Raw genomic sequence first — 22,274 nt, forward strand, 5'->3', positions numbered from 1 at the left:
TAAGAACTTCTTTTATTTAACAAGTTTTCTATTTTTTCAATTGAAAAAAAGCTTTTCTGGCATATTTATAGAATAACTGTACTTTGAAATTATACGAATGAAAACAAAAGCATAAAATATTTAATTTATTAAGAAAACATTTAAGTTAAAAATATCTCAATATTTTTAATCATTAATATGTTAAGGAATAATAATAAAAAAGTTCTTGTAAAAAATTTATTTCGCAAAAATTGCAATAATTTAGAACACTGAAATTATCTCCTGTTTGTTTATTACTCATTTTTTCTTCCACATATGTTGCATTTCGTAATAAAAAGTTTTGGTAAAACTTTGCTAAATTACTTTCGTTATAGCTTCTAACAAACATTTTATTCTTCATATATTTATTTCAACGGAAACCGTAATTCTTTTGAAAACGATCTATTTGAATGGACTTCGCATGTCATTTTGTACCTTGACAGCGAAGTTATGACATTCAATCTCAAGAATTCACAATAGTGAAATTACAGCAAAACATATTATAAAATAATTTTCCCATGTCAATGATAGATGCTTTGTAATACAAATGTTGCTTCCAATTTATCTGTGGTATGGTGGATCTTTATCATAGCATCTGCCTTTCATACCAACAGTGATCAAGTTTCTTTCCAAAACATTCTCAATGTGAATAGATCTGCCATTTTCATCATGTCTCTGATAGGACCATTCATTGGTCGGCATCAATCTCATTCCACTCTGAGTGACTGAAGGATAAACAGCCTGGCTGGTGAAGTTGGCTCTCAAATCTATAGATCGAAATACCGTGTTGGACTTCATAGGAAAAGTAGCACAAGGTCTATCACCATAGGCCTCGCATCTGACAAGTATGCAATCCTGTTCGCACCAGAAGTATCTGCCAAAATGGTCGTAAATACCACTAAAGACACCAAGGAAGAAACGTTCTTGTAAGTCATCAGCGGTATAATTAAGACTGCAGCAGAGTCCATTTTGGCATACTTCAACATAACCTGAAGATTCCTCAAGTTGCTTAAAATTGTAGTGAGTCACATTTTCCTCGACACATCGATATTCCGTATATATCTCTGTGGTATCATTTAGTAGCATTCTGGAGCACTCCATGGGCACATCTGTGACATTGTCTTTCATATCCCACGTTCCATTTTTGGTTATAGCTGTCATGCTGGCATCTGGAGACACTGAATCAAATCCAGATTTGGGAACTTTGGCCACTACTAATTTAGAAATACCATCTGGATCAAAAGTATAAGCCAGAGCTCCTTGTTGCCCGTGGAAAATCCCACTACCAACAGCATAGAATCCTGGTATCTGAATATTGGAAGCTATAAGAGTAGAATTATTTCCAATTGACCAAGATTCCCAAGTCTGAATCGACTTCATCTGAGGTGGTTGATCCACCCACATAGTAGTAAACATAATACCATCAACTTCTGGCCATCGCGCCACTTGACTCATTCTTGCGAAATCAATGTCGAAACAAATGTAGGTAGCGAAAGTTCCAAAGTCGGTTTCGAAAACGGTATTTTGCTGTTTTCTTGCCAAGTCCATGCCGAATTCGTAGAAAAGATGTTCTTTGTGGTATCTGACTAAAAGTGTACCGTTTCTGTCAAAGACGACATTAGTATTAAAATGAAAATCTCCATCCGATGGGCAATCTGGATCACCTTCGCATTTATGGATATCTCCTGTATTTGCTACAACGAATATAGAGTTATTCTTAGCCAAGCAACTCAAGGTGTAAAGAATTGGTTTCTGGGAATAGGCCTCGGGCTCTTCACAGGGATTGGCTCGAACCACTTTAGGATCAGGAGCACTTTCCAGATAGTCTTTCAGTTGCTCTCGATCACCAGGTGGAAAAATGCCATATTCTGGGAAAACAATGACATCTGCACCCTACATTTCAACAGAAAATACGATCTCATTAATAATAGATTTTGTTGTTCATTTTTTTATTTTATGAGTTGATGAATTAGATATACAGATAACATATGTTAGTAACAAAATAATTAGAAAAGTTATAAAATAAGTGCATTAAAATATTAAATAAATCTTGTTTTGAATATTTTTTATAATCATGAAACAAACGATGAAACATTCGTCCATATTTTAAATCAAAAAAAAAAAAACTTACTTTGGATTTGGCAATATCTGTTGCCTTTCTGTAATATTCGAGATTCGTCTGTACTATGAGACTCGGAGGATCATCCCTTGTCCCAAATCGGCAATGCTCGAACACTGCTGCAGTGTAATATTGTTGGTGAGCTTCAGCTACCAGAAATCCAATGGCCACCAACAACACAGAAGACACCCCTGGCATCATGGCTCTAAGAAAATTCGATAGAGATCAAATATTTTTGAATGAGTTATTTTAAGGATTATGAAATTAAATATGAGAAAACTTCATTTAACAACATATTTTAAAATTCATTACACATTTTTGAAATTCGAATAATTTCTACAAAATATTTTCGTAACTAATGTTGGGCAAAGCAACATATTTTAATTAATTATAAATATTTTGCCAGTTAGTGTTTTAAGATCCCGCTTCGAAGCTTTATTAGAGTTGTTTTGACATCGATTTTATAATATTGTATAGTTTGTCAAAGCATTCTAAAAACTTCCGAGCTTGTGCGCATGCGTTAGAATGGATTTAATTCGACAAAATAAAGGTGAGAGGAAAAACGAAAAGAAGGAATGTTTACATTTAGCAATAAAGTTTTTTCCAGAAATGCAAACATCCTTCCGCGTCTCACACCTTAATAGGATACAACCGTCGAAAAGTGTTCGTCTCAGAGTACTGAAACGAATGGTACCTTGATCTGAGGAAAAATATTATTACCGAATCGACAATCTATGTCCTTCTACTTTCTGCATCTATTTACTTTCAGGAAGTTCTCCAGAGAATATAATATGCACAAGCATCTTGATTCGTACCGAGTATCAAACTCACGACTCTTGGATCAAGGCTCTACTGTCAAAAAACAGGACATAAGCCTTTTTATCAAACTACCATTGTTATTTCTAAATCTTTTATATGTATTTTTTTTCCTAAGTCGAGCTCAAATTGGTCAAATACTCTTGTCTGCATTGAAGGTATACTATAAAGCAAAATGCAACATCAATTCATAGTTTCATCATTTGAACTATATTCAAACTTACTACATTAATTCAACAGATCAATTGCCTTTTTTTTACTATACTGTCAAATCAAAATATATAAAGTGGCCAGTAAAAATATATCTCTAAATGATCAAAACAATTATATCTTCTCGTAATCTGAAATTCTAAAGTTAATTTATCTTAGAGGCATCTTAACTATTTATGAAAAATATTTTTTTAAGTAAAGGGGTGCTTCTGGAAGGCCCCCCCCCCAAAAAAAATGTCTCATAAAATTATGTAACACACAATTATAGAATTCTAATCGAATAATCTTTCTTTCAAAATTTCTATTTACTTTGATTTTATATTATTATCAACAAAAAGCAGGGAAATTTAACAGTACCTTTTTTATCACACCTTCTGAAATTTCTGAGTGTTTATTTTGAAGCAGCTAAAGGAAGTTCTACGATTTTTATCTGTTGAAGAGCTTTTCTCTGAAAATTGGTTCTTATCGATTTCAGAGGAATTTACACTCATTTATCTTATCAAATCTCCAGCTCTAATATTTATTCTTAACCAGTTGTTATTAATCCTCACATTTCTATGGATTTTGTTATTGTATTATATTTATCGCTTCAAATTCAGAAATAAATAAAAACTGCTGTTTTATACTAAAGCGTAAAGTTTTTTTTTTTAAAATTTTGCTATAATTTATTTAATTAGAAATTTAAATAAAAATAAGTAGAAATTTAAAGAACCCAAATATCATGAATTTTTTGACAATATTTAAAAATATAATCTGTCTTTTCTTAAGAAATTTTATTTCATTAACGTATCCTTGCTTTTCTCTAAATCTAAACTTTGTCTTTCTACCTCAATATAAGAGAAAATTTAAAGCTTCTATAACTTATTTTTCTATTTTTACTATTTGCAATGAATGTAATATTTTTATTTTATTAAGATAACAAATATCAAAAGATATAACATAATTAATAAATATATGATGAAACTTTAATTTCAAAAATACTAAAATGATAAAGAAAATTCGCACCAGTATCGTCTTGTGCCCAGCAAAACGAACAATTCATTTAAGTTATGGATAATTATTTAAATATTAAATAACTGATTCGTAACAACTAATTAGCAATGTTATATTATAAAAAAATAGAATATAATTTCAATTTTAATACGATGGATTATTCTGTAGCATTGTAATAGATAAATACAACCTCAATAATAAATAAAGTACTATATAAATGAAAAACGGTAATATTGTCTAATAAAATAGGAATAAAAACGAATGGTTGCAGTTGTAATCTATTTCAAAGGAATCTAATAATCTTTTTAGGTTGAAAGTTTATGTTTATTTGGGGAAATGAGACGTGATATCATCTGAATCTGAAAAGCAAACATATAATGCGCATTGGACAAAAACTATTCAGTAAAAGATACGACTTCAATAAAGACAAAAGCTATTAATTACAGAGCAAAAATTCCATTGTATTATTTAAAAAACACTTAAGCAAAAAGAGTTTACGCTCACATGAAAAGTTCAAGAAATGGACATGTAATTCAAAAACAAATTCTTCTTACCCGTTTCTGAAGTACGATTGATGGAAAATGAAGAAGTTATTCTTATCAGTGAATTTGAATTTTTCTTTATATAGATGATAAGAGAAGTCATAGATGGGTTTACCCCATCAAAGAATCTTACTTATCGATAAGAAATCAAGTGCCGGTTTTCCAGATATCAAAAACTAGTTTGTTCGAAATGCTCCTGGCAATGACTTCGCTCTTTCGTGCATGTAAAATAGCTGCGTAGCTGTTTTTGACGGGGAAGTTCCAACTGCAGGTGTTTCCCTTGTTCTTCATTGTAATGATTAGGGACTATTTACAAACAATGCGTTACGTTCTTCTTTGATTGACGTGATTTGTTGCTTTTTTTCTAAACTGCAAAAAAAAAAAAAAAAAAAAAAATGTGATTTGAATTTGTTTAATGCATTTGGAATTTTTAGCAACTTAGTCACAAATGGATTTCACGAATTTGAAGTTCTTTGTAGATATTCAAGAAAGAAAAATGAAGCAGAACTTTTACCATAAATGTTTTGTGAGGTTCTCATCTAAAAATCATAAGAATAAATTGACTCTTTTTTTGTTTGAAATGTTTTATAAATTCTGTTATAAACATTACCTTTTTTTAAAATTTTTTTTTATAAAGTAGGTACATTACATAATGCATATTCAAAAATAGACCATAAAAAGTTTAATGCAAAATAAAGGTATGAAATATCTCTAAGTTACAATGCCTGAATTTAACAAATTTCTAGAAGTAATGTATATAATAGTATTAAAATACTTTGACATTTTAATCAGATTATCACGTATTATTCGAGATAAATTTTTTTCCTGCGAACCACAAGATTTTCTAGTGGGATATACAAATTATTAATTAATAATATTCTTTATAGGAACTAGATCCTTCCTCATGAGTGTCAAGAATATTTTTTTAAAAGTAGGTTAAATATATTTTTAAGTCCTTTATTGATAAAACATTTTATAAAGTTAAGAACAAAATGATTCTTCATGAAATCAAAATAAGATATTTTTAAAGTTAAGTTTTGCTTGAGTTTCCCCTTTTGAAGCCAGTTTAGAACACTTCTGAAGGAAGTTCTTTCAGCTGTATTGGAATGGATCGTATTTTGAGCTGTGATCAGATGACGAAATCGACACCTGAATGCACATCCTTTATCTTTTATCTTACAGAATTCGGAGAGTATTATCATTCCGACTGATGTAATACGCAATAATCCCTGGGAAAGGGTAAGATTGGTTGAATCCTAGAATCCTCTGTTCCAGAATCTAGAATCCTCTGTTCCAGAACCTAGAATCCTCTGTTGAAGAAGCAGAAATTCTACAAATACACCACAGTAACTCAAACTTTAAGGCTGTCTATATGAACAAAAAAAATTTCAAGATATACACGTATAAATAGTATGAAAATACTTCTGTATCAAATTGTTACTACTGAATGTTATAAATAATAAATCACTAATAGCAAAAATATTTTTTAATGAATTTATTTTATTTTCCTTATTTTTTTCCATAATATTATTTAATGTTGAATTTTTTATGTAACAGTTTTTGGTTTCATGATTAAAATATGCTTGTGTAGAATTCTAATCTAAAAAATTGGATACTTTATGATTATTATATACCATATATATATATAGCATTTAGAAATTGTTTATGCCATTGAATTCGTTTGAGTCACATCATTTAAAGAGATTAAACATACTGTTTCCTTTGTATATTTCATTTTAGGAAAAAACTTGACATTAATACCGGAATATCTCATTAACGTAAAAATTTTGTTGATACATGTAGAATTGCCCAGGATCCATTGAAGAGGATATTTATAAAAAATGATAGGACAATTCTTAAATGATTTGCATATTTAGATTTCGAAACATGAAGAAATACTATCTTAAACAAATTCTAAAATCATTATTATGATGCAAACAATTGAAATTTCTTATTTCTCTCAGAAGAAACATCTTATGTCACAACTGTATATCAGAAGACAAATGTTTTTCTTTTTTACAGTTTTAAATGAATTTATATTCAATGGAAATTTGTGTAAAATAGAAAGTGAAAATAAAATCTAGAATGGAATTAATCATCAAAGCCCATTTGTATTATTTAAAATTGAATTATGGACAAAAAAAATTATTTTTCCTCAACTGGAAAAAGGAAACTTTAAAGGTAAATTTATTATTTTTTCTAATTAAAAACTTTTAACTTATTAAGAGTTTGATGAAAGTATCTTGAAGCATGCTTGAATTTTCTGTATTTTCAAAAGAACCGCAAGAAATCTATTCACTTTCATTTATATCATAACATACACCACAGAGATCAGAAATAACTTTGAAAAGGAATCAAAATTCAAGAAAAAATCTTCACTTTTAAGTGATACTAATTGTTTATTTAGTATAAATAAACAATATCATCACCTAAAAGATATAATACGAAAAGTTTTAATCGATAATACTTTAATCTTTTAACTTTAGGATAAGATTTAATCTTTTAATGATACGATAACTGTAATCTTTTAACTTTTATCGTCACTTAAAAGTTATTGTACGATATTTATATCGTACTACTTATATTATAAATCTTAAAACTTTTGAGCAGAAATTCGGAACAAAGTTGTACAAAATTTTACAGCTTATTAAAGTTTATTCAAAAGTTTTAAAATTGGAAACTTCAGCTATTCTAGATTTATTAAAAACTCTGGAGATTTTGAGGATATAATGGTTGAGAGGGAGAGTCATATGGATTGAAGCATATAATGATTTAAAATACAGTTTTATATTTGCACATTTAATACGGAGTATTCTAATAGGTTAGTTGTGCTTGAAAAATGGCGAAATTATTTTACGAAAAATTTGGAGAATTTGTACAAATTGAATAAAATTTATAAATTGAATAAAAATAAATTTGCATTTAAATAAGTTAAATATTAGCACATAATGTAACCATAAAAATAATTTTAAATTTTTTCATTAATATTGTAATTTATTTTTATAAATTAATAGAGTTATAATTTTTTTTACTCAGAAGAGTCTTGGTAATATTTCTCTTATAAATCAAAAATATTTTTAAACCATTTAAATGCGATTTGATTTGAAATTTATGTACACCATTTATTTCACTTTAACATTAAAATATGACAATTTATAAGAGGAATTCTACATTTAATTTCTTCCTTAATATTTATGTTTTTGTAATAATTGCTGATTGCTTACAGTGACTGAATTTCAACTTGATAATTCCTAATTCATACTGAAAAGCTAGAGTGGATGCATTTATCAAAGCAGAAATAATGAAAATTTATTATGGTTTTTCTTCTTTTCCTAGATATTACTTAAACACAAAACATAAACAAAATTAAAAATTACTTGGAAAAAAAACACTTAATCAACGAAAGTTATTTAGTATAAACGATAAAATCTGATATGTTCGTTTAACTGTAAAATTTTAAAATTTCTAAAAAGTTGAATTTTTAAATGCATCTGTATTAAGCATCTTTTTTTAATACACTGTCGTGGCGACATAAGAGTGAATTTAACACTGTATTTGTACATATACCTTGGCAATCCACCAAAATAAATAAACCATCCTATCTTCCCTCACTGCATTTTTAACACAATGCTAAATAACAACAGATAAAAAGAACAACTAATGCTAGGGCAAAATGACATCAAGCTACTTTGACCTTGATAAGCGGTTTAAATAAAGTGCTAACATTTCGGTATTTTTTTTTTTTTTTTTTTTTTTTTAATAATCCCACTATTTTCATTTTCTTTTTTATGTTTCTGGATTAATTATATTTTGGATTTTTTTTTGTATAGCTAATAATACATTTTTTTCATTTAATGTGAAATTCGTCAGTTACTTATTATGGCCTTTCAATATGATTGGAATTTGAAACATCACTAGGTTTTTCTAGCAATATTAACATCCTAAGATTTTCCAAAATTAATCATATACATTAGCTAAGGGATTAATAGTTAGTACTTGACCAAATTCTAAAAATATATAAATAAATAAAGGATATAAATTTAGAAAAAGCATATGTATTCAAATAGCAATTTATCAATTTTTAAAAAAATGCAGGAAGAAACAAAAAGGTACAAATAATACATTTTGCTGCGCTTTTTTCATTTTTTTCTTTTCTATTTAATTCATTTAAGTTAGACAACTTTATAATGCGAGTTTGTAAAGTAAAACCATTAAAAAAGATCTTCAAAGACTAAATTTTTAAGGCTGAAATCTGTTTCATCTGCTTTTGAATATGTTCTATTTACTACTAAGTAAAAAAAAAAAGAATTTTTAATTAAAATTCAGATGCTTTTTTAATTCCAGACAAGTCAAAAATCCGTACCATACTGACTAAATTGGGGATTTTGACGAATGATAAAAAAAGAGAGATTTCGCTTTTATTTTACTTTATTTAAAATTATCCATTTTATTTTACCTAAAAAAACAAATCTAATTCATTTCTTATTATATCTCTAATATAGTTTATAGAAATGTCTTTCAAATATAATTTATTTATTTATCTTTAGAAAATTTACAAATTATTAAATAAATTATTTTCTCTTCCAAATTCGTATTGTCTTTCGTATTTTGCTATACAATGCGAAACATTCATATCTCAAAAGGGTAAACAAACAAAATTGTTTTCTATTCTTTATCAACACTTGGAGCAAAAAATTTCGCATAGAATTTAAGTGCGCAGCTGTTAAATCAGAAACTAGCTGATATATAAGAATGTTAACTATAGCAGAGTATATATATATATATATATATATATATATATATATATATATATATATATATATATATATATATATATATATATATATATATATATATATATATATATATATATATATATATATATATATATATATATATATTTCCCTTCCTCCACATAAATTTGGGGACCAGTAACTCATGAATGCCTTACATGACCTTGACGAATGATAATTAATATGAAATATACATCTTTACCGTCAGTTTATTATTTTTATTTAATCTAACGTGCGAATATGCATTTTGGAGCCCTTCGATTGTAACAAAAATTTAAACCATAACTACAATTGTCATCACAAGATCACATATTAAATTTCCTTGATTTAAGTCATTGTGTTTATAACTTATAGCGTTTATATGTATGCAAAAGTACTGACAGATAGACAGTCAATCCTTCGATAGATTTGTTGTAAAGTTTGATCAGAATCTACATTTTAGATTCTTATTAAATTTCATCTATCTAGCTCTTTACTTTTTGTAGTTACCGAGTTCACTGGTAATGGAAAAACCAGACTTTTTCTTAATAGATTTCGTTCAAACTTTGATAGAAGTCTACAAATTTGATCTAAAGTCCATATACCAAATTTCATCCATTTAGCTCAAAGCGCTTTTAAGTTATTCATTGTTAAACAGACATAATGCTAAAAATGTGTTTTCCGAACATAAGGAAGTCTGAAAAGTGGAGATACGTCAAAATCCCGAGTGTGATTTTTTATAAACGTTTTCTATAATTCGTATATGATGAGGTGAAAAAGTATTCAAATTGCAAGTCAAGTTTCTTTCTTAAAAACTACAATGCCGAATATTCTATAAGTAACATTCCAGAGTTCAGAAAATTATAAAGTCATCTGCGTAAAAACACAAATATCATGAACTTCAAATCAAACTGCTAAAATTAAATAAGTGCTATGCTAAATTTTTCTTTTAAAAATATGGATGAAACTCAAAGCTACAGGAATGCTTCTTATTTTGTGCAAATTCAATCATAATAAATGATTCTAAAATTTTAATTCTTTAATAATTAGTATTTTCCTAGTGAATTATATAGCTAAGACTTTTAAAATGACCGCATGTTAGCAATTTGCAATACTGTGATATTGTTAGGCACCGCGATGAAACATAATTACCTTATATGAAAACCAGTTTCACAGGTAATTCATACAATTAACTATGACATTTTTTGCAAGTTTGCATCTGAACTGAAAAAAATAGCAGAAACCATACTTAAATCATCGATCAAGTAATGAGTATTATTTGAATAAAATTTCTTTATACATTTAAAATAAAGATCACGCATGCCGTTCGAAATGGTAGCTTACATAAGCCATTGCGTGATAAAGCAATGTGTTGAAAATCTAGTAGAAATATACCTTTGGCGTGGCTCTATTTACCGAGATTTTTATCAAATCACAGTAAAGCGGGTAGATTTATTCGAAAAAAAAGTATTAAACTAAAATAAGCATTTGCTTATATACACAATCTTAAATAGACAGTTTAAGAGAAAGAAGTAGCAACTGAAATTTTTTTAATAGAAATTTTGAATAGATATTTTAAGATGTCATAGATATTACTGTTCTGCAACCCTAAATGGACTGAAACTTTTTTTTTGTTGTGATTTTTTTTTTATTACGTGTATATGCTGAAGAATTTACTCGGTGTCTACATCTGAAAAAAAAAGGAATAATAGTTATTGTTGCTTTACATCCCAACCTCATACGTTCAAGTTTTCAGATTTTGAGATGTATAAAAAAAAAGATTGCAAAAAGTTTCAAAATAATATTTTTAATTGAATTTTGAATAAGCAAAAAGTGATTTTTTTTTCTTTTTTGGGAATAAATAAATTGTTCTGAACCCTTTTTTTTTATTTAATGTGATTTACCGTAAAAATAATTGATTTAGCGCATGAAATATAGTCTTTCGTAATAAATTAAATAATAATTGTTTTCTCTTTATTTACTTTGAAAGTATTTTTATAAAAAGCAATAATAATTTTTGTTTGCCTAAAGAAACTATACATTTCGTGATATGAAAGGCAATATGCTTAAAATGCTTTCTTAAAAATGAGTAGTACAACAACTGTTTGTATCAAATTCTTGTACACAATTAATAAAAATTACCATTTGACTTCAGATATTTTGTTTTATTTTACAAATAATTGTTTTAAATAAAGTTATTTCCAATTTTAAAAATCAACCAATTGAAAATCTTTAGCTAATATATATTTGTAATCTAAATTTTTTTCTGTTTCAAAATGAGGATAAGGAATTTCTCCTTACAAAAAAGTAACTTCAATTCACTTTTTCTGTAGCGTTAATTTAAAAAAATGATTTTTCATTTTATAATAAGATATAAATTTTAATTTCTAAATACCCTGACAAAATGTCAATTTAAATATAGCATATAAAGAATTATGAATGCTTAAAAGATATGTGAGAACCCTTTTTTAAAATTAAGAAATGAAATTTTTTCTTGCAGTTTTTAATCATAAAAAATAAAAATTATATCTAAAAATATATTCCTTTAAATTTTAGTTCTTATGGTAAGTTACAAGTTCCTTCAGTTTTGAATTTTAATATTTATCTATAGATTTAAAAGTGCAAATTCTTACCAGAACTTCAATATTAATTATAAGACACGTGAATTCGTACTTCATCAATAAAAAAAAATATTTTTCAACAAAATGTTTTATTTCATGAAACTATACATTCCATTCAGCGTTTAATAGAAAACAATAAAAAGTTTGATTATAATGCATTATTAAACCTTGGATCATTCATACAGATTTATGTTAAGAGTTCTGATTCAAGTGTGCATTCCAGTTGCACTTGTATTCAACAGCATTTTGTTTCCAATATTTCATTTAGTAACAAAAAAAAATGTTATTATGTAAGTTTTCGGTCAGATGTGACAGTATATGACATAAGTGTTCCTTATTTATCTTCTGTATGGAGGATCTTTGTCGTAGCATCGACCTTTCAGGCCAGCTACCAATAACTTTCTACCGGATTTGCTATCGAAGTGAATGTCACTCAGGAGATTCTCATGGGTATGATGGTGCCAGTCTGATCTTGGCACGAGTCTCATTCCGCTTTCAGTGACCGAAGGATAAATTACTTTACTAGTAAAATTACCCTTCAAATGCAGATGTCGGAAGACAGTTTCGGATTTCATAGGGAACGTTGCGCATGGTCTGTCACCTAAAGGATCGCATCTTGCCATAACACAATCTTCCTCGCACCAGTTGTATCTTCCAAAATGGTTGTAAGTGCCATTAAAGACACCCAAGTAATAATCTTCAGTCATTCCGTCAGTTTCGTAGTCTACAAAGCAGCAGACTCCGTTATTGCAGGCATCTACACGCCCTTTCGGTGCAGTAAGTTTCACGAAGGTATAATCAGTCATGTTTTCTTCCATACATCTATAATCTCTTGTAACCACAGTTGAATCATTCAATAGTGTTCTGGAGCATACTTCAGGTACGTCCTTGCCATCTCCTTTCCACTCCCATGTCTCGTCATCCTTCATGGCTGTGATGCTGGCATATGGTGCCACCGACTCAAAATCAGACTTTGGTATTCTGGCCACTACAAGTTTGGAAATACCATCTGGGTTGAATGTGTAAGACAAAGCTCCCTCTTGTCCGTGGAATATGCCGCTTCCAACAGCAAGAAACCCTGGAATCTGTATGTTAGCTGCCAACAAAGTTTTATTGTTTGCAAGAGCCCAAGATTCCCAAAACTGAATAGACATCATTTGAGGGGCTTGATCAACAAACATAGTAGAAAACAACACAGCATCGACGGTTGGCCATTGACCTACTTCACTCATTCGTCCAAAGTCGATGTCGAAGCAAATGTAGGTGGCAAATGTACCGAAATCAGTTTCAAAAGTGGCGTTTTGTTGTGCTCGAGCCAAATCCATGCCAAATTCGTAGAAAAGATGTTCTTTGTGATATTTCATCAGAAGTGTGCCATCCCTGTCGAAAGCTACGTTTGCGTTGAAATGAAAATCGCCATCTTCTGGGCAATCTGGTTCGCCTTCACATTTCTGAAGATCTCCCATATTAGCAACGACAACAATGTTGTTGTTTTTGGCCATACAACTCAGAGTATGTAAAATAATCCGCTGAGAATAAACATCGCTTTCTTCACAAGGGTTTACTCTAGCGTTCTTAGGATCTGGAATAGTTTCCATAAACTTCTTCACTTCAGCTCTTTCTAAAGGCGGAAATATGCCATATTCTGGAAAAACAATGACATCTGCTCCCTGTAAGGAAAAGTAAAAAGCAAAATTTTAACATTGTAACAAAATTGAAAAACCTTTAATAATAAAAGCCCACGATGACAAATTTTATAGAAATGGATTTTTATTAATCAAATTTGATGATTTAAATTAACATCAATTAATGAAATCGAGTAGTAGATGTTGATTTTTAGAGATCAGATTATGTGAAACACCAATTTCTGATGAAATAAAGCAGAAAATTTGCTATCAAGATAGATAAATTGGAAGCTAAGAGATCCAAACGATCAAATTTTCGAATGTAATAGTATTACAATCAATAGAAATGGAAATTTTATGCTCTCTAGGTTAATGAACAAATAGCTTCCATAAAATTCATGTAGTTAAAACCAGTTTTTACTGCAAATAATAAAAAATTCTTGTTGTTAATATAATATAAAAATTCATCAGCTGTGTGATCTAATTTTTAAATCAATAAAATACATTATTGTAAAAACTTCTTAAAATATTTTTTTTTAATTTAAAAAAATCATAGAGCAAAGAAAATAATGATATTAAAGAAATAAATTTTTATAATTTTAACAAATTGTCAAAATTATTTTTGTAATGTAATATTTTCGAAGTTTTTGCGAAAACTCGACAAAAGTTTGTTTTATTTTGATTTATTAAAATTTTAATTAATTTTTTTTAAATTCTCACTTGGTGCACATTTTTTACTCTTCAAAGTCTATTTATATCAAACTTGGTAGTTCTATGTCAAACGGTTTGGCCTGTACAGCGTTGAGGCGAGCTCACACACACACACACTTCTTTGTTATTAGAAGAGAGAGATAAAACAGTTCATAATCCCTTATTACGAGTGTTAATGTATCTTGAAAAGTTCACCATCAGGTGTTGCCTCTCATAAAAAATTAATTTATTAACTGATAAGTAAATCTATGAAATGTCATCATGTACAATTGTACGAAACTTAAAAACTCGAGGGCATAGGGAAGTGAGTGAAAATAAACAATTGTATAATTCTATCTTCCCAACAAGTCAAACAAAAGTGCATAAAAAGTTAATTAAATTTTTTTAATGAACATACTTTTATTTGTGAGCTGAACAGCGGATTTTTTTAAAGATTGTTCCGATTTATTATTTTCCAAATTCAGTACCATGTAGAGCCACGAGTTCTGATTTAGATTAATTCAGTCTTGAAAATATAAAAATAGTGTAATGTCAGCAAGAATGAAAGTTGCCAAATTTGTATACATACGTATACGAATATACCCAGTTTTTATAGGTTACAAAACCAATATCTGGGAAAGCGAACACATTTATTTCGTACTCACTTTGGAACTGGCAATTTCGGTTGCTTTTCTGTAGCAGTCCAAATTCGTCTCCACTATGTGGCTTGCAGATTCATTTTTGGAGTAATATCGGGCGTGCTCGTAGACAGCACCGGTGAAAAAGTGGTTATGAGCTTCGGCACCCAGGTCTATCAGGACTGACGCCAACACAATAAATATTAACTTGGAAATCATAATTCTAAGAAAAAAGACATAAATTGTAGAGACAGTTATTTACAAAAATAACACAGTTTAATAAAAAGATTAAAATTACACGTAGAATAACGTAATACAGAATTCCACTCTCTGTCATCTAATATTCGAGAATCTACTTATTACAAAAAATATATAGATTGTAGGAACCACATGCTTAGTAAATTTGATATTCATATTTTTCAACTTGCTAAAATTAATTCATGCATTCTGGCTCTGACGAGTTGGTGATTTGATGAAAAAATTCAACGATATCAAATGAGAATCCTAATTTTAAAAATTAGGAGACGGCTGTATCAAGTTATCACAGTTTTTCAGATCTCGTTGTGTTTCCTATTTTCGTAGTTTAGTTTAGTTATATTAAAGTCCCGTTGTAAAGCAACACTAGGGCTATTTTGGGACGGACCTCGTAATTTTGAACCGTGGTCAGATGACGAGTACGACATCTGACCTGGTACCCCCCTCTCCACACCACACCAACGGGAGGACGTTTGGCATGACGGATTTAACGTGCAACAGACCCTCTTACACGACGGTTCTTCGGTGGAATCGGGTCTCGAACCTGAAACCCTACGGCTCACAAGCCGAGACTTTAGCACCAGGCCACCGCGGCCTCTTCTAATTTTCATAGCACACAGATTAAAATGTATCAATAATGAGAAGCAGAAGAAAATAATTTCTAAGTCCAGCACAAACGTACGCATCACATTTCAATTACTTCTCTCTACCCCGTATTCTTTTCATTTTTGTCTTTCTCTCAGGAAATGAACTCGTCTATCTAAGGTTGAAGGGCCGTCGCCAACTCGTGAGAGCTATTGTGTACTAAACAAACTATGTGCTAACAATTTTTCATTTATTACACATTCATATCGCCAAACTGCATCAGTACTCATTTAGGTTTATGCAAACTTTGTTGATACATTGCAAATACTGCGAACTGTAAAGCAAGAATGTAAGGGGAACAATTACAAAGACAAATAAATTAAAATCAAAATCGAAAACATGCATTCTGTTGATGTAATAATGAAATGTTCATCTTATAATTACTTAAATATAAGTGATGATAAATCATTTCAAACTAATCGCCTTTGACAACCAACTGGTTTGCATGTGATATTTATTATATTTAATTTCAGTTAAATTGTTTAGATATAGCTTCATATCCATGATTATGTCAAATTATCAGCTTATTTGATTGTGACAATCTTTTGAATATGTTCTTTTCACTGCACATCAAGACATCAAGCACACAATTAAAAACATATATGTCCGGTTCAGCCATTTTCTAATTTTCTTTGTATTGTCTTCACATTTTTAAGCCTCGTGTAAATTACAGATATTAAACAGAATTCTTCTTTAGCTTTTGACAATGAAAAAAATTCGAGCGATTAAATATTTGATAAAGCAATGAAAACCGTTTCAATATCAGGGCAACAATGCAATCGATTATTGGAAATTAGGCAAAAAATAAAAAAATTAATTTGTCAAAGTTCAGGAAACATTTATAAGAATTTTAGGTTAACATCATTGGAAAGAAAATTTCTTTAATTTTGATACGAAGGACAATTCATTATTGTATTGCATTAAAGTTACGGAGGAAAAAAGTCAAAATTTTGTTAAATTGTTTAATAAATAAAATTCTAATTAAAACTTTTAAAAAATCGCTCCTAGGTGCACATTTACATCTTCCATAGTGTATATGTAACAAATTTGGTAGTTCCAGGTCAGATGGTTTGATCTGTAGAATACCAACACATGAATAATACACATTTATCTTTATTATATATATATAATAAAGAAATTTATTGTTCTGAAAATATTAAAAAATTATGTAGTTTAGTTATAATTGCGTTTCATTTTGGAATCATGAAGGGTATTTCGAGCAGAAGAGAGAGAGAAGCTCGTAAATTTGACCTGTGGTCAAATGACGAGACCGATGCCAGAGCCAGCACATTGTCCAGCACCATTTAACGCCCATTGTCGAATCCGATATCCGACAAATTTAACTTGTATTGACCCCCCGTACAAAGTGAAAGAATCCAGTCTGATTTTCGAACGCTATGGTAAAAAAAAATATTAAGTCAGTAAATAATAATTAAGCTAGTTAAATGAATCATTTATTAAGTCAGCGAAAATATTGAATAAAACGGGGGGGGGGGGAATCCGGCCTACTATAGCTAACCTTGAACGTCTGGTAACTTATTTATAATGTAATTGATAACCGGTTCCATTTCTTTTCTTTACCTTCTATCCAATATACCTTTTCAAATTTAAAATCTAGTTTAAGTACGATTTCGATATTGATTAGAAACTTCTTTAATACAGATATCCAGTATCAACTTGATAATCAAAATAATATCAATAATAATGAATGTAAATGTGACAAGACTTACCTAATGTTCTTTACTATCCGACAGTAAAAATAATCATATTTTTCAGTTTTAGCAATTAAATTATCAATTATTAAAAATTTGTGGTAGATTTTTAATAGCAACTACTTAGTTTTAACGTATATGCCGGCGATCTACAGAAATTAGATGGTACTGTTTGGCTTTTCACGAGAGATTATGCTGACACAATTCTTTTATGTCATCATAATGATGACAAATTACTTTCAAGTGTATGAAATATGATTGGTGCAAACCATGGCTGGATCGTTTCCCATATTGAAAGGAAACCAAGAAGTTAAACCTGCTGATGACATTTCCGCTCATTTTCATCATTTGAAACGATAAATTTTACATATATTGTCTATTCAAATTTGACACATCTTTGTCATTCTTTTCTACATTTCACAAATAAGATACGAAATCCAAAATAAAACATTTAATACACTTTTATTTAACTAGATGCTTGCATTCATTTTTTATTTATTTATTTATTTTTTATAAAAATATAATTTTGCATTCGATATTTTTTTCTTCAATTTTCTTCATGGGCTTCAGTTCCGAAATTCGCTAAATTTCTATGTTGCTTCGGTCAGAATTAAATTTTATTATAAATTAGAATAAAATTTTCAGAACTGATGAGCTTGATTACTTTCAGAATTTCTAGAATTCACTAAATTTTGATTCCACATGGTATGATTTCAGTATTTATAGTAAAGGATTACAAATTAAATACTAGAAAATAATATTTTAATCTAATTTTTTTAGTTTACTAAGAATAAAGAGAATTTTTTACAAGATGTATAATATTCAACTTTTGGTGAAGTCGATCGAATTTGTGAGGAATTATTCGATGAAAATACGTATTGTTCTTATGCTTATCAGAAAAATTACAAACAAAAAAAAATCTTATGACTGCAATCAGTGCCTGTTTAGCTGTTGTTAAAAATTAATTATTAAGCAATTACTAATCAACTTGTTTTGATTGTCTAAGTTATAATTTTGTACATAATAATGACATGATAGCGTTCGGACAGAATCTTTTTTGATGTTACCGAGGACATATCATACGTGTTAAATTAGCAAGAGTTAAAGATCCTACATCTGATTTAATGAGAAGTACAGAATACCGCTTCAGTTGCTATCCTCGGCATCTGACTGCGATTGAAAATTGTGATGTCTGTTCCGAAGTAACCTTCGTGTTACGACAAAATGGAACATGTACCAAAAGAATTCAAACTTTTGCTAAGGACAGATTACAGATCGTACGCGTACAGACACTTTTTCTGTATGGAATAAAAGAGTGTAATTTATTCTAAAAGAAAAAGAGATAGAAGAGTGTAATTTACTCTAAAATTTTCGCTTGCTGTTAATAACCCTCCTCCCCTAATAAATTTCCAGAAAGGGCACTATATCGTGAATTCGGCGATAATTAAACAGAGATAAATAAATAACATAGAAGTCACTGTTTGTGCATATGTTAATAGGAATTTTGGGGATTTTTCACACAAATTATACATGAAATCCAGCCTCTCCTACAATCAGCGGTAGAAAAGAAAAAAAATTGAATAGTTGTACTATTTCGATGTAAAATTTGTGCTATAAAGGGTAAAAAGACACATGTTAAAAATTGTGCAGTAACTTCTTATGACAAAATAAATTCTTTGCAACTGCTTGCCTTGAATAGTTATGCCGTTTTATGATACAGCGCCATCTATGTGAAACATCAGTAACAACTTTTTATTAGCGGACAAAATTTTACACCATGAGAAGAATTTTAATGTAAAATGCATTTCTACTCATCATTTTAACATTGACTGTTTATATTTAATTTTAAAATGTGTCAGTAATTTTTGGTACATTCTGAGTAAATAGCCAAAATCAAACAGCAATGTATCAGCAACTTTCTCGAACAAAATCTGTGGTATTTTTCCTTTCTTATATGCGAAGTATAGGGGAAGTATAGTAATCGTCAAAATAATTAGAACTCGAAAGTTCGGCGAACTTCCACGTTTCAGGAAACTCTGAATTCGAAAAACTCATTTTTGGCATTATGCCGGTTTGTCTGTAGGTGAACAAGATAATCAAAAACGTTTTGAGTTAGCTGAAATTTGATACATAAAATTATGACCAAATTCATAGATTTCAATTGAATTTTGTACGAAATCTTTTCTAAGGAAGTTTGTCTGTCTGGATGTTCGAGCATAAGTGAACTCTGTAATTCCAAAATACAAAGTTAAAATTTAATACATAGGTTTAGCATTTAAAATACATATACGTATCAAATTTTGAATCAAATCTATCAAAAAGTGGATCCTCTGCCGATCTGTACTTTCGCATGCATGTAAACTCAATAACTCATAAAGTCAGTGATTTCAATTGATGAAATTAGGTGTGTTATCTTGTGACTGCAACCGTGGTTTTGTGTCAAATTTCAGGGCCATTCGGCTGACAAAACGGGAGCCAAAATACATATTCTCGCAATAGATAAGTAAAAATGCTAGATTCACACCAAAAATCTATACTTCATAACTATTATTCATCAATGCCATGCAAGTTTTTCAAGGCCATACCCCCGATCCATAATTTTGTGCGGAGGAAGAGGGATTATATCTTTAATGGACAGTATACAAGAAATTTCGGGGAAAACATTCCAACTGGTTTGATTATATTGACTGCTTGTAATTTCTTAAGAAAAGAGAAAACATAGTAATTTCATGTTCAGATGATGAGGGCAGCATAAAATTGGCATCTATTTGTCTAATCATCCCCCCCATATCACTCATAACACATATAACAGTGGGTTTTTGCGGAAACATTGGAGTGGTCATCCTGTATAGATTAGAGGAGGGAGTCTCAAAATATATTCGAGATATTTTGAGACATTGAAAGATTGAATCGAAGGAGTATTTGCATTACTGAGCTTGGCAGAAGTTAGCTACAACCATTGTGCCTGTGATTTTATATTGCCAATTGTGTAGCAAATTTTATTGGAGAAAAAGATTTATAAAGGAAAGAAAATCCATTCATCGAGATGTAGGTCGATGAGCAGTGAAAATCATTTTGCTTTTATATTACATTTTTTAAAGCAATGATGGCTAGACTGCAATGATAAGAGGGAAATGAAATTAGATCTTGTGACCGAAGTATCAATCATCGTTTTACAATACTAATCAACAAACAGCGGCGCAAATTTAGATCTTATTTCAGCAATCCTGACTGATTCTAATAATATCACGAATGTGCGCATATTTGAAAGTAATAATATTAAAATTAATTGTATCAATATTCTCGAAATTTGACAGTCAGAAAACAATTTCTGGACAGTAAAAGTTGGGAAAAAAAGTACTTCAGAAACTAATTTTTGAAATTTTAATTAAAGTTATCTTTTAAATATGAATATTTACTTGTAAGTAAAAAATGAATCAAACTAAAATTGTCGGTCAAATCTGAGACTTATTTGTTTGTTCTTTATTTCTTCTATTGAATTGATTGACCCTATTAGTTTTGGATAATTCTGCCTTGTTGATTTTTAATTAGAATCCGAATTATACTTTATATATTTATGCATTTCATGTCAATTTTTATTGGAATTATACTGAAATTTGATTCATTCAAACGTTTGATTTCGAATTCTTCTGCAGTACGAATTTGTCTCTGGTTTCTTTTCTTATCATATTACCATAATATTAAAATATCGTCTGTAATCCGAATATGTATTGTTATTTCGAAATCAGCTCTAAAATTATGAGAAAAAGAATACTTTTATTGCTGAGTTATTTTCTTTTTTTAAACACGTTCGTTTCCCACGTTTTCAGTGATTGTAAGAGAATAATATTCAAGGCCTCTTACTTCAGTCGAAGTCGCCTTTGTTATGTGCAATTCAAAGAGAAGAAAAAGAAAATACATCGCTCTTAAAACTTTTTTTTATAATTTAGATGTGAATTACGCTTTTGATTTTGAAGTTTTATTGTACAACTTTTATATTTAAAAGATGTAAGAAATTTGTTTATTGAATTTTATTTACTTGCTTATTGAAATTATTAATTTTAAATTATTATAAATTTATTATAATAATGTTTACTTTATGTAGTGAAATAGCCAATAGAAATCCGTTTAATTATAAACTGTATTAAATCTATTAAATATTAAAAATAATCTTTATTTCCATTTTTTAATTTAAAAAGCGTTCTCTTTCTTGCCATGCGCATTTTTATGTCATTTTTTTTTATTCATTCGAATGTGTTGATAAATCTAACTTTTATTGTGATCTTTTTAGTTCCGCTTTAGTCTAACTGAAGTGTATTACATTTATGGACTGTGATTTTAATCTATATATTTTTAGAAGTATCTTAATCCAATCTATGCACATTAAATTTAGTAAGCATTTAAAATTGGCCTCCAAATCGCGATGCTTAGCAAATATACTTATAATACATTTTCAACTTACCACTCAGTGTCTTTTCAGGAGAGCTTGTTAGAAATGTGAGACTGTACCTAAACTCCTGTGAATTTATACACTAGAAGTGCACCAGGGGAGGTGGGTTTATCCATCAGAGTTGCATGCTGGAGGGGTAAGAGAGGCACCTGTTTGTAGTCAACAAAA

General features: G+C 29.3%; 2 protein-coding genes across 3 annotated transcripts; both read right to left on the bottom strand.

Annotated features, from left to right (window-relative positions):
• Positions 1-354: 354 nt before the first annotated feature.
• Positions 355-4,868, bottom strand: LOC129963244 (biotinidase-like). 2 transcript variants are annotated; one of them, XM_056077468.1, is made up of 3 exons: positions 4,711-4,868; positions 2,150-2,342; positions 355-1,911 (listed from the first exon to the last, which is right to left on the bottom strand). In XM_056077468.1, exons 2-3 carry the CDS (start codon positions 2,336-2,338, stop codon positions 580-582), a joined length of 1,521 nt encoding a protein of 506 aa, XP_055933443.1. In that variant the 5' UTR covers positions 2,339-2,342; positions 4,711-4,868; the 3' UTR covers positions 355-579. The 2 variants fall into 2 exon arrangements, with proteins under 2 accessions (XP_055933443.1, XP_055933444.1); XM_056077469.1 differs by lacking the exon at positions 4,711-4,868 and adding an exon at positions 4,661-4,684.
• A 7,293-nt stretch (positions 4,869-12,161) lies between these two features.
• LOC129962872 (biotinidase-like) lies at positions 12,162-22,274 on the bottom strand. The gene is made up of 3 exons (XM_056076871.1): positions 22,119-22,274; positions 15,072-15,267; positions 12,162-13,761 (listed from the first exon to the last, which is right to left on the bottom strand). Exons 2-3 carry the CDS (start codon positions 15,261-15,263, stop codon positions 12,430-12,432), a joined length of 1,524 nt encoding a protein of 507 aa, XP_055932846.1. The 5' UTR covers positions 15,264-15,267; positions 22,119-22,274; the 3' UTR covers positions 12,162-12,429.

Source organism: Argiope bruennichi, chromosome 3 (assembly GCF_947563725.1).
Source record: "Argiope bruennichi chromosome 3, qqArgBrue1.1, whole genome shotgun sequence".
Lineage (NCBI taxonomy): Eukaryota > Metazoa > Arthropoda > Arachnida > Araneae > Araneidae > Argiope > Argiope bruennichi.

Bases quoted from the DNA above. Each gene is read 5' to 3' on its own strand.
- LOC129963244 (XM_056077468.1), bottom strand. From the start codon at position 2,338: ATGATGCCAGGGGTGTCTTCTGTGTTGTTGGTGGCCATTGGATTTCTG. The intron at 1,912-2,149 runs GTAAGTTTTTTT...GTTGAAATGTAG, and splicing joins CAGATATTGCCAAATCCAAA to GGTGCAGATGTCATTGTTTT.
- LOC129962872 (XM_056076871.1), bottom strand. From the start codon at position 15,263: ATGATTTCCAAGTTAATATTTATTGTGTTGGCGTCAGTCCTGATAGAC. The intron at 13,762-15,071 runs GTGAGTACGAAA...TTTTCCTTACAG, and splicing joins CCGAAATTGCCAGTTCCAAA to GGAGCAGATGTCATTGTTTT.